Source organism: Terrapene carolina, unplaced genomic scaffold (assembly GCF_002925995.2).
Source record: "Terrapene carolina triunguis isolate 2854851 unplaced genomic scaffold, T_m_triunguis-2.0 Scaffold66, whole genome shotgun sequence".
In the NCBI taxonomy this organism is placed as follows: Eukaryota; Metazoa; Chordata; order Testudines; family Emydidae; genus Terrapene; species Terrapene triunguis.
In genome coordinates, this window is record NW_020664417.1 from 82,886,376 (window position 1) to 82,899,075 (window position 12,700).

A 12,700-nucleotide genomic window follows, 5' to 3' on the forward strand; every position below is an offset into this window, starting at 1 on the left:
TGTAGAGCTTCCTGCAACTGGGGGAAAAATCTGGGGTGGGTCTGACCAGGCCCTGGATGCCGTGCAGGAGAAGAGAAAGTCCCATCCTCTCCAGTCTAGCCGGGACCAGCAGCTGAGCCCAGCGCAGAGTAGGAGCCACCAGCAAGGCAGCCACCAGCCACTAGCAAGGCAGTGTAGACAAGCCCTTAGGCACTTCTAAAAAATTTACCCCAAATCTCCCATTGACATCAATAGGAGCAGGATTGAGCCCATAACTCCCTTAGTAGAAGTTAGTAGGATCAGGATTGGATCCCAAACTATCCACAAATATTGTTTGTAAATGTACTTAATTATTAGCTATTTTCTTCCAACAGAGCCTTGAACTATGAAGGAAATGTAACTATCTGGGAAGGTGCACAGGGTGGCAACAAATCACAGTTAAGCTTGAGGGAAACTCAAAAACATTTTGTCTGAGATGTTGAAACGGGGGTAGTTTTTCATGTCCTGTAACTCAGAAACAATGTGATGGGCTTTCTTCAAATTTTACATGAATACTCATTTGTCTTCATTCAACAATTAGCTAGCATGTCCCTTTGCCAACACTGATACGTGGTTAGCAGAAATACTAATAAATAACAAACCCAAACCCTTCGGTCATTCAGTTTGGCCCCCAATGAGGTATCGAGGGTGAGATTTTCAGAAATGTTCAGTGTTCACTTGACTCTGCTTCCATCGAAGGCAGTGGTAAAACTCTCTTTTCAATGGGTGAAGTCAGGTCAGCGCTGAGAGCTTTTGAAAATCCCACTCTGAACCTTGTGGATAACTATGTTACTCTGAATACATTAAAAGTCCTTGTCTGGACCTCTAAGGTCCCACATTTTTCCAGAGATGATCTGTCACTTCAGTCCCCTGCTTGGCTTTCTGTTTGCCAGTGATTGGAATGTTCTTGGTTTTTTGTCCCAAGCAATGATCTCTGAGATGATAAACCAGGACAATTACCTTCTTCTGCCCTAGTCACCGTGAAACCCAATTCCTTTTAGTGGTTTAGTGGACATAAGAATGGCCATACTGGGTCAGACCAAAGGTCCATCTAGCCCAGTATTCTGTTTTCTAACAGTGGCCAATGCCAGGTGCTTCAGAGGGAATGAACAGAACAGGTAATTATCAAGTGAACTGTCGCCCAGTTCCTGCCTCTGGCAAACTGAGGCTAGGGACAGGCTTCTGAAGCCTGCATTTCACCTGATTTGCCTGCTGTCCCCATTGTTTATTTCATTAACGATGAGGATCCCTATATTCACAAAGGGACTTTAAGCATTGTAACACCTGACTCCAAGGCACTCTGCCACCTAGTGGAATTCTCAGACTCGCGTTAGGTGGTCAGAGCACACCTAATGGATTGGTCCCCACAGGCAAGGTAGACAGAACCACCCCTAGCTTGAGACTCCTAATGGGATTCAGCTTGCGCTAGGGATCCCAGCAGCTCGTTAACTGTGGGGTAACAGCAGGACTTATGTGGCGTTGCACATGTCTACTGGCAGGAACCTTCAGAGTTAGGCTGCACCTGAGCAGTCATTTTGAAAATGTCAGTGGTGCCTAAATGTTAGACTTACGGACCTAAAGAGTCAGTTAGACACCTAAGTACCTTTGTGAATCAAGCCCCAAGTTCTCACCCACAGGGCCATTTGACTCCCCCTCACTTAGCATGAAAGGTCACAGAAAACAATCCCTGTAAGCTGCAGGCTAACCTCTTCTTTCCTTGCTGCAGCCTGTTCTCTCCTTGCAGACTCCCTCCAAGCTGCAGACTGGCTCTTGACTCAGAAGTCACATGTACTCATAGACTTGCTGTCTCCACTTCTTAATCACTATGGCACATTTGCTCTTTATGGGCCTATAGCATTGGCTGAGTTCCCTCAAGCAGATGCTTCACCATCAGAATCTTCTACCTGGTCACATACACTGCTAAGTGTCTCTCTGTAACACTTTTCAGTCTCTGTTAGCGGCATACATGCAACCAAGTATTAACGACACTAAGCTAGAGGTGTTATAAACATTTTAGTTTGTGCCGGGAGAAATAAGGAGGCCTGTAACTTGCATTAATTACCTCAAGTTACAGGCATTGTGAAAAACTGTTTAGACCCCAGAGCATTTGGCACCTTTGATAAAGTGAAAACAAGTTACTATTGTTATTATTATTTATTCCTCAAATCATAGATGAGTAGAGACTAGGGTAAAAGTGCCTCCATTATTTAGAATCCTTTGTCATTGCATTACAGATAATGGATTTTTTTTAAGCACCTAGGTGAATTAGGAGCCTAGGTCTCAGAATTTGGATTCCTAGGTGACTCAGGAACTTTTGTAAAATTTATCTAAGAGGAATATTCTTGTATAGAGGTTCCCTCTGTGCACACAGGTCTAGAGGACACCATCTGGCGGGCAGGAACAGATACTGCTGGAGTGGATCTCAGTGATGTGAAGATAAGTGAAAGAAGTGCTTACAGTTCACAGAAGAAGTAAATATATTTCAAAATCCTCGTTTCAGATGTTCAGATTGCTGGCTAAAGCATATGCAGGTGCACATCCAATCATCTCAGACAAATTGGAAGCCCGTTGTGGTGGAAACTTCGTTAAACGAGGAGGCATTATAAATGGTGCTCAGTGGTACAGCTTTACTGGAGGTAAATCTCTTTGCCATTATGTCATGTGAAGCAAAACCTGAGTAAGACCCTTAAGAGAGACAATTAAGGGCCTGATCCAAGGCCAAGTGAACTCAATGGAAAGACTCATTAATTTCAGTGGGCTTTGCATCAGACCCTGCCCCCAGCGCACAAAAATGTCTTTAGAGGATTTAAATGGCAACGTCTATATTCAAATAGAGCAGGCCAAATTCATCCCTGACGTAACTCCAGTGAAATCAATAGAGTTATGCATGGGATGAATTTGGCATTGTGTATTTATGAAATGCTGTTCTGGTGTTAAAATCTGAAATTTTCTAGCAGATAGGAATGAAACATTAATGCCTCAACAGCAGCATGAATTTGGACTTCAGATCCATAAAGCAGAATTTTATATATTCTACATTATGGATTTGAAGTGTGCTTAATCTGTATTGACTAAACTATAATTGATTATTATTAGTAGTCATGATAAGCAGAAATGTCACAACTGACATCCAATTCATTGGTGTTCAGGTTTCCACTGCTATTTTATCATTAGCATTATTTGGTTTTTCAGGCTTGTTCAATTTTTGATACTAGCACCTACATCCTATTTTCAAAAGTGACTTAGACTCCTAAGTCATTAATAACTTTTGAAAATGGGGTGCTTTTGAAAATTGTGCCTGTTATCTGTGATTATCATTTTAGTACATAATAATGTCATGACCTTTCCTTTAGAGGCACAGGGTTCTCATGATGTTAGCTTCTCTTAGACGTTTGCTGCCACCAAAGGAACTGCTGATAGGGTATGGTACCTTTGCTAGATGGTGTAATAATGAAGAAGAAGATACCATAAGACAGCAAAGACATTTTCTTTATTCCCCAGTCCAAGAACAAGTCTCATTCTCTGACCACAGGCTTGGAAGTCAATTCCAGAGTGCTAAACCCTGCTCTGACCTCGATTTCCCTGTGACCGTGGGCAGTATATGGTATAAAGCTGATCATGCACAACTCCCATCCCTCCACCTTAGCTTCTACAAATGTAATGAGTTTTAATAATAATAGTGCTTACCCATCTCAAAGAGGTGTTGTGAGCATTAATAAGTTAACTGATGTTTAAAATAATGCTTGTAAAGCTCCAAAGATACCGAATACTGTGCATATGGTACATGCATTCATTCTACACAACATATACATCCTTGTCCACAGGGCTGCATTGGGTAATCAACTAACTGGAGCAACACAGTTCTAATTAAATGTGACATGGATTGTTCATAATCTTCCCTTTTCCCTTTCTATTAATTTAGGTATGGCAGATTTTAATTACCTTCACACAAACTGTTTTGAAATCACCTTGGAGCTGGGATGTGAAAAGTTTCCTTTGGAGGAGGAACTGTATTCAGCCTGGCATGAAAACAAAGAATCCCTTCTGACTTTTATGGAAATGGTAGAGATCTACTTTTATATATATTCTTTAGTGCTTGTGGCTTTTCTTCTGCATTCTTTGGTGGGATTCCATGGTTATTTTTTTCCCTGTTGAGGATGCTTATGACAGTATTTGATCTTCAGATATTCCCACACCAGTCTCTGTCCCTCAGTTTGGCTGTCTAAGAATGTGGATATTATTTCCCTAACTCACATGTGGGTGGGTTGAAGATTGAGATGTGCTTAAGTACAACACAAAATAGGACCAGAGAAATGTCTATAAATAGTTTGGGTGGGTTTATGAATCAACTCTTCAAAATCCAGTACTAGAGACAGACCAACTCATTCAGAAAAATAAGACTCAACCTCTCTCTCAAAGAACTAAACCAAACTTAATTTAAATTTCCATAAAGTTTAGGTAATTTTTCACTTTTACATGCTTCTCCGATTCCATGGTTTTGGTCTGAAGTTCCACTATTCTGTAACAGAGACCTTTTAAGTGTTGTTTTTGACCCATCTGGAACTAGGAAATACTGAAAAATTCATTGGAAATCCTGTTCCTATAATATTTCAGCTCAGTTTCTGAACAAAACTGTTAGGATAAACATCTGGACCCTGAACTTATGGAGGAACAACCAAACCAAATTTATGTAGGTTCACTCAGCAATAACAAATGCCTCACTAATAACAGGTAACTGATCACAGAGACTCAAGGCAGACATCTTTCTCTCAGCCATTAGCAGATCAGCTTTCTGTCATGCCTTATATTGATAGACTATGTAGTAATTTAAAGTTGTTAGGAGTGTGTTAGCTTTTTTTTATGGCCTTTTTAAGCAACCTCTTGCTACTTGTGGTAAGTATCATCATTCGATAAAGACTACAATCCAGACCACCAACCTCATTTCATTTTACAGCTGTCTGATGAAAATGAGTTTTAGTGGGTCCAAATGGGACTGGATTAAATCCATATATATTGCACTTGAAGCCTTTAAGATGTAAAGATTTTTATAGTGTGAGATACTGTAGAAGTCTATGCTGGAAAAGCCTTTTGAGCAAATGCAGAACAGTAAGCGAAAACTCTCTAGATAAGATTGACTGAATTACTCCTGATAAGGATTAAGTCTGCCATAAGCAATTCAAACTTTTCTCATTCTGATATTTACCAGATTGTTTGGTGTGTGCATAAATCTACTTGGTTTAACTAGGAAAAGTTAAACATATATTTATATGCGCTAATCCTTCTCCTGTTGAAAGCAGTTACAAAACTCCCATTGACTGTAAGGATACATGATCAGGGCTGTATTCATGGAAACAAAATAAACCCAATAGCAATAAAGTAATTAAGGGCCCAATTCTGTCACTCTTACCTGCACTGCCTAGTAATTATTGAAGTCATGTCAGAAAAAGATGTCAGAAATGGGACTTAAAACAGAATCTGTCCTAAATCCAGCAAAGCAAAGTTGAAATAGAATTGCTGCATTATGGGGCAGATTCTCTTTTTTCCTTGTACCCTGTATAGAGAATTTACAGCTCCTCAGAAAGTGAAATTCTGTCCTTCTGATTTGGAAGTGTTTTCCATTCACTTTGCATGAGTGTTAATGATGAGGGTGCAAATTAGTGGAGAGAAAGGCCCACTATTTTTAACACCTCATGCTGATTTAAGATTTTTCCATACTTTGATGCTGCAGGATGACTGGAAAGAAAACAGCACCAATCTCCTATAATAATTCTTAAGGGACAGATTCTGGTTCCTTCTGTTCAGTAGTACCTCATACCTTGAGTAGTCCCATTCAAATAAATTAAACTATGCAAAGGGTAAGGTAGTGCTCAACAGGAGTAGGAGCAGCAGAATCTGGTCCTAAATAAGTGTTGTAATTAGAACAGGTCAACATTTTTAGATTAAAAAACTTTTCATCCAAAAAATGGCCTTTTAAAAAAATTGGATATGTTAATGATTTTTTTAAAATTTCCATTTTTTTAATTCCATGGGAGGGGGGAATCATCTTTTTTTCATTGTTTATTGGTTTTCCTGCTTTTCTGGGTTTTCCTGGGGCAAAATGAGGGTAAAAAAGAAGAGGAAAGGAGAAACAATGAAGGGGAAAGGAAAAGAGGAGAAAAAGGAGTGGAAAATAGGAAACCTACAAAACTCAGAAAAATGAAAAAATTCAGAAAAATAATTTTGAAATTGAATTTTTTCAATAAATATTTGTGAAAATTTCTAATAAATAAAAAACTGTCCATTTGTGGAGCCTGCAGAACAAAAATGACTAAAATTTTAAAAAATTGATTCCCCCCCCCCACACACACACTTTTTGACCATCTCAGATTGTTATGAACTGGCAATTTTGTATCTGCACCTTTGCCCTCTTGTGCATGGAATTAAAACTGGTCTGCTGTATGTCACCAGCTTTGTCTTGCTAGGAGATAGGGGTATTTCCTTTTAGCTCAAGCACTCGGATCCTGCGCTTTTAGAGGTGGAGAATCAGGGTAGGTCTACACTATGGGGGAAAGTCAATCTAAGCTACGCTAATTTGAGTTACGTTAGTAGCGTGACTCAAGTTGATGTAGCTTAGAGCTACTTACTGCGGGGTCCACACTATGCTATGTCAACACGAGACGCTGTCCCGTTGACTCCCCTTACTCTTCTTGTTCCAATGGAGTATCACAGTTGATGGAAGAGTGATCTGAGGTTGATTTAGCGGGTCTTCACTCGACCCACTAAATTGACCCCCGGTGGATTGATTGCTGCAACGTCGATCCACCGGTTAGTGGAGACAAGCCCTCAGAGTCCTATACCCACTATTACCATGACATTCTGAGTGGCCATGTTGTTCAGCACAATGACAACCCTGAAGTCCAAGTTTGCTGCTCTAGTGTCTCTCTCTTTCTCGCTCTCTCTCTCTCTATAAAATATAAATATTCACATCAGGTTTTTTTATTAACATCTTTCATTGTTCTAGTATCTCCATCACTGTTCTCTGTGACAGGGAGAGATTTTAACATAGTAATAATGCATGCCTGCCTCACAAGATTGCTGAGGGGTTCAGTTAATTAATGCACAGTTTACAGCACTTTGAGATCCTTGAATATGAGGTACTGAAAAATACTTGTTTGTTTATTATTATTGCAACAAGTTTTAATACCTCTGATTTTCTTATGCAAATATTATTCATAGCAGTGAGCTGCATTAATTGGTTGCACTGTCAAGATGGCAGCATGCTGTTTTACTGTTAGTTATTAGTTATTTAGTTATTCTATATATCCTTTAATGCTGCATTTTTCCTTGTAGTAAATTTAATTAGTAGATTAGAGGGTCAGATCCTCACCTTGTGTAAATTGGCCTCATTTACTCCGTAGTTTATGAAAGTGTTTTTCCCTTACATAGGCAGTATCAGGTCACTTTTAAAAACTTAAACTCAACACAGAAAAGAAATTTAGAGTTAAAGTCAAACATTTTAAAATATTAGTTGAATATAATGGTTATAGGGTCATGCACCCATGATCTATATACAGGCGGGACCCTCCATGCATAGATCTCATTCCACCATCATCAAAGGGGGGGATTTGCTTCCACATGTCCCTTTGCCCCCAGGCCCCATAGAGAGTTGCTCATAGGTTGGCGATCCATGAGTGGGGAGAGTGATCTGAGATTGCACACAGGCCTCTAAGTTGCCCTAGGAGGCAAACCACCCTTCTCAATGAGAAGGATGGTGACTCATTTTGAGGAGAATCTCATGAGGATTGCTTCCTGTCACAACCAGGACATGGGCAGTCAGACCTAATGGTCAGAGCAGGAGTCAGGCCACGTCAGGTACTAGAAGGCCAGAGTCCAAGGCAGGACAGAGGGCAAACCAAGAGTCAGGCATCTGGAGACAGGCAGAATCAGAAGTCAGAATCTGGGGTCTTTTGCACACAGGGTCTGAAGCAGAGATAGGCAGGCAGGCAGTCTGTGTTGTTGCTCAGACAGCCTCCTGTCATGGCTTCCTGGCTTAAGTACTGATGCCAGCTAATCAGTGGGCTTCAAGGAGCTGCCACTCAGCTCCTGCTGGGCAGTACTTCCTGCGGAGCCCACCCTCACAAGGTCGTCCTGCAAGAGCCTAGCCTATGCTTTTGTGTTGATGTGGAGGTGGCAGCAACTCAGTACCCCTTACAGATTCTTACACTTCCTCTTCCTGTAGGTTTTCTTTCAGGAAAAGATGAGCAGGCACAAAAATATTACCATTTGGTGTAACTTGTCCTTTCCTTGTTAGGTACACCGTGGGATAAAGGGAATTGTGTCTGATAAATTTGGTAACCCAATAAAAAATGCCCGAATTTCAGTCAAAGGGATCCGACATGATGTTATCACAGGTAATGTTATTTTGGTTGGATTTTTCTGATATGATAATGATGGTATGCACTATGAGCGAAAAACCGTAGTCCTCACTTAGGCAAAAGTTCTATTACAGTCAATGGACATTTTGCCTGAAGAGAACTGCAGGATTTGGCTGTGTGACTTTACTTAGAATAATGTGAAAAAACATAAGTCAAAATCTACCCCCCCACACACACACAAACACACTACTATTATCAGTGCCAATGAAGTTGTATGAGTGTAACTGAGTGCAAAATTTTTCACAGAATTTTTTGCAGAATCTCTCTAATTTCATATTAAATTTCTTGCTAGGCTAAGTAAACTGAAATTTTCTTCAGATAGAGCAATATTTTCGTCTCTGTGCACAGGTGAATAGTATGTTATAAATATATATGAATGATTGACTGTATGTAGGTCAGAGGCAAAAAGAGTGGAATACTGAGTTACACACTATGTTCATTGCATTAACTAATCAAAAACATACATAACTGTTAATTTTCAGCAGTTGTAAAGCTCTGAGCATTTAGGGCTCAGTCTTGCTCCCACTGAGGTCAATGGGAATTTTGCTATTGATTTCAATGGGAATAGGATTAGGCCCCAGAAGTACATTGTGTCACGTGTGTGGTAAAATTTTGCTCTGGTGGTGGCTGTTATAGCAGTGTGGAAAGCCAGAGTGGCTTATAATGTAGTGAATACTGCACTACTTTGAGTAAACCTATAAAATTAGAGTGGATACAAAACTTGAGATGGTGCAAATTTTTGAAGCTGAAATTGGGGCATGATTTAGGGCAGACAAGGGCAAATTATAGCCTGCGGGCCACATCCGGCCCACAGGACTGTCCTGCCTGGCCCCTGAGCTCCCAGCCGGGGAGCCTAGTCCCCGGCCCCTCCCCCACAGCCACGCCATCACGCGGGCCACGCTCTGGCCTGCCACTCCCGCTGGGCAGCGTGGGGAGCGCAGCTGGCTCTGGCCAGGTGTTGCGGCTGCGAGCTCCTGCTGCTGGTAAGGGGGCGGGGAGCAGGGGGGTTGGGTAAGGGAGCGGGGGTTCCTGGGGGGCAGTCAGGGAGGAGGGAGCAGTTGGATGGGGCGGAGGTTCGGGGGGGGGCCGCCAGGGGATGGGGAACAGGGAAGGTTGTGAGTGGGAGTCCTGGTGGGGCCTGTCGGGGGGCCTGTCAGGGGGCGGGGATGTGGATAGGGGTCGGGAGGGCAGTCAGGGGTCAGGGAGCGGGGGGGTTGGATAAGGGGGTGGGATCCCAGAGGGGCAGTTAGGGGCGGGGGATCCCAGGAGGGGGTGGTCAGGGAATGAGGAGTAGAGGGCGGTTGGATAGGGGGTGGGAGTCCCGGGGGGGCTATCAGGGGGCTGGGGGGTGGATAGGGGTCGGGGCAGTCAGGGGACGGGAAGTGGGAGGGGGCGGATAGGGGGCAGGGGCCAGGCTGTTTGGGGAAGCACAGCCTTCCCTACTCGGCCCTCCATACAATTGCATGGCCGTCGGGCCAAAAAGTTTGCCCACCCCTGATTTAGGGCCTGTTCCAAACCTCATTCTAGACAATGACTTCCCATTAACATCAATGGGCTATGAATAAGGCCCTTAAAGAATTAACCAACAAATATTGTGCCCATATGAAGGAAAAAGGAGTGTTAAGTTTCATTTCAGAATGGACAAGAGTTTGTATAGCTGAAATTTCATGGTGACCAGGCTTTAGTTAAGAGAGAATATGCCCAACAGTTGCAAAGCCAAAATATTCAAAATGAAGGCAGGGGTGCTGGAACAATTTGTAGAGTGGGAGGTGCTGAGAGCCATTGAACTAGACTATAAACTCTGTAAATAATGGAAACCACTTCAATTCAGGAGGTGCTGCAGCACCCCAGCACCCCTACTTCCAGCACCTATGAATGAAGGAAATTATGATTGTCAGGAGCTGAATGCCTCTGATTTTTTCCTTTCTCTTTCCCTTCCTCTTCCTTTATTTTCATCTTAAAAAACCAAAACAGATAGACATTGAAATTCTATGAAAAATGTCATTAATACAATGTTCACTGAGCTGATAAACGTTAAAAATCCAGGAAATATAAAGTTATGCATAAATGCTCATTGTTTGCACTGCCTCCTTCTGCATATACATTAAAATACAGGCCTGATCCTCAGCTGGAGGAAATTGCTATAGTTCCACTGAAGTCAATGGGCCACCAACATGCAGGATTTCAAGGTAGTCATTTCATTGGACATTTTCACCTCAGCATGAGAGACAAACTATTTACACCAGCTGAGGATCTGGCCCCATGTCTCATGTGTATTATATATTACAAATAGGAATTTCTTATGCCCTTGGACATACAATATATCTCTATATTGGGCTTGATTCTTCTTTCACTTACATCAGCTACAGACAGGTGTAAATCCATTGACTTCACTGGAGCTACTTCGTATTCATACCATTGCAAGCAAGACCAGAATCTGGCACCATTTTTGTTTGCCATGGTGTACTACTGTGTAATACATACACTGCATCTATCCTGATACACCTCTACCTCGATATAACGCTGTCCTCGGGAGCCAAAAAATCTTACTGCGTTATAGGTGAAACCGCGTTATATTGAACTTGCTTTGATCCGCCGGAGTGTGCAGCCCTGCCCCCCCCGGAGCACTGCTTTACCACGTTATATCAGAATCCGTGTTATATCGGGTCGCGTTATATCGGTGTAGAGGTGTATTAATACAATTTACAAGATCAGAAGTATAGTTACTTACTAAGGGCCAGATTTTTAATTCCCAGCAGCTCCCACTCTGACACTTGCAGCCTGATTTTTAAAAGAGGGGAACACCCAGTGTGCTGAGCTCTTTTCAAAATCTGTCCTTATATGTCCAATGCTTATCTATGTAAAGATGTGTTTATGCATGTATGCCACTGGACAAAGGACTGAGATACCTGTTTTCTTTAGCTGCCGATGGAGACTATTGGAGACTCCTACCTCCGGGAAGATACATAATCAGTGCTCATGCTATCGGATACAGCAAGGTGATGAAGAGGGTCACTCTGCCTGCCAAGATGAAAAGAGCTGGGAGGGTAGATTTTGTCCTTCGATCTCTAGATACAAAGCCTAAACATTTTCTCCGAGGGCCCATGGAAGACATATATGAGCGATACGACCCATTGGAACATTTCGATCCTCATGCCCAACATGCACAGTCTGAACCAAGAGAAGAAAGAGGGCAGCCTACACGGCACAATGAGAAGCCTTGGTGGTGGTCTTACTTCAGCTCTCTAGGCCAACATAAACCACTGTGGTTGCTCAAACAGCGTTAAGTCAGATCATTGTTCTGCTCACCTTATTATGACACTGTTCCATCAAAATCCTAATACCCTGATTGCTAATGGCAATATTTAAATCTGTTTAATTTGGAAATACAGTGTTAACTCAATATCACTTTCTGTAATTCTTTTTTTTTTCTCTTTTCACAGAATTGACTATATTCAAGTACTTATATATATTAAAAAAATAGTACGCATTTGTTCAAAGGCCAGGTTCTATTCAGTTTCCTAGTAATGTGCTTTCTTTATGCCCATGCAGTTAATCATCAGATTTATTATTTATTAGATTCTAAAGTACCTGCAGAGGAATCTTCCTGATCTTTTAATGCATTTTCATACATGTCTTATCACATTAATTATTGCAAACTGAAAACAACTTTTAGGAAAATTTGGAAAAGCCTTTTCTTCTTTATACATTATTTCTGCATACTAAGTTTAGTACATTAAATCTTCCAACATAGATTTAAATGATTTTAGAGAAAAAAAAATTTCATTTGATCTCAGCATTACTTTTTAGAAAAGACTCACTAGAAATGAGAAATATGGAAAGAAGAAATCTGTGTTTCTGAATTAGGAACATTTACAATAGGATGAGCTACTTGTGAAAGAGTCAGTTCTTAATAAAGAAACATATTGAACAAAGTCACATTTTCCCAAATTCTATTTGAGAAATTCTCATTCAGTTTCCATCTGGTAATGCTTAAAAAGGACCCATACCATTTTATAAAATAAGGGTAAACGTGATAAAGGCTAGATTGTGATATTCTCCCATGTGTTGTATAGTGCCTTACATCATGAGTAGACAACTGAAGTAAATGGGAATACTTGGAGAGTATGATAATATTCATGGGAGTCAGAGTATTTGACCCTACTATAGTTTTAATACTAAAGGTATATTTGTATTTCTGAAAACATTTGTTATTAAAAAATACTAGAAGGTGAAGACTAAATGGCCTAATTCATGAGGGAACTAGG

The 12,700-nt window shown here is 41.3% G+C and overlaps 1 protein-coding gene across 1 annotated transcript in view; it reads left to right on the forward strand.

Moving 5' to 3' along the window:
- The window catches only part of CPZ (carboxypeptidase Z), a 50,378-nt gene extending 38,011 nt beyond the window's left edge, over positions 1 to 12,367 (forward strand). Inside the window, exons 8-11 of the mRNA XM_026648072.1 lie at positions 2,519 to 2,654; positions 3,941 to 4,080; positions 8,309 to 8,408; positions 11,355 to 12,367. Coding sequence (XP_026503857.1) covers positions 2,519 to 2,654; positions 3,941 to 4,080; positions 8,309 to 8,408; positions 11,355 to 11,719 — 741 coding nt within the window. The 3' untranslated portion in view covers positions 11,720 to 12,367. The remainder of the gene's footprint in view (positions 1 to 2,518; positions 2,655 to 3,940; positions 4,081 to 8,308; positions 8,409 to 11,354) is intronic.
- Positions 12,368 to 12,700: the final 333 nt, after the last annotated feature.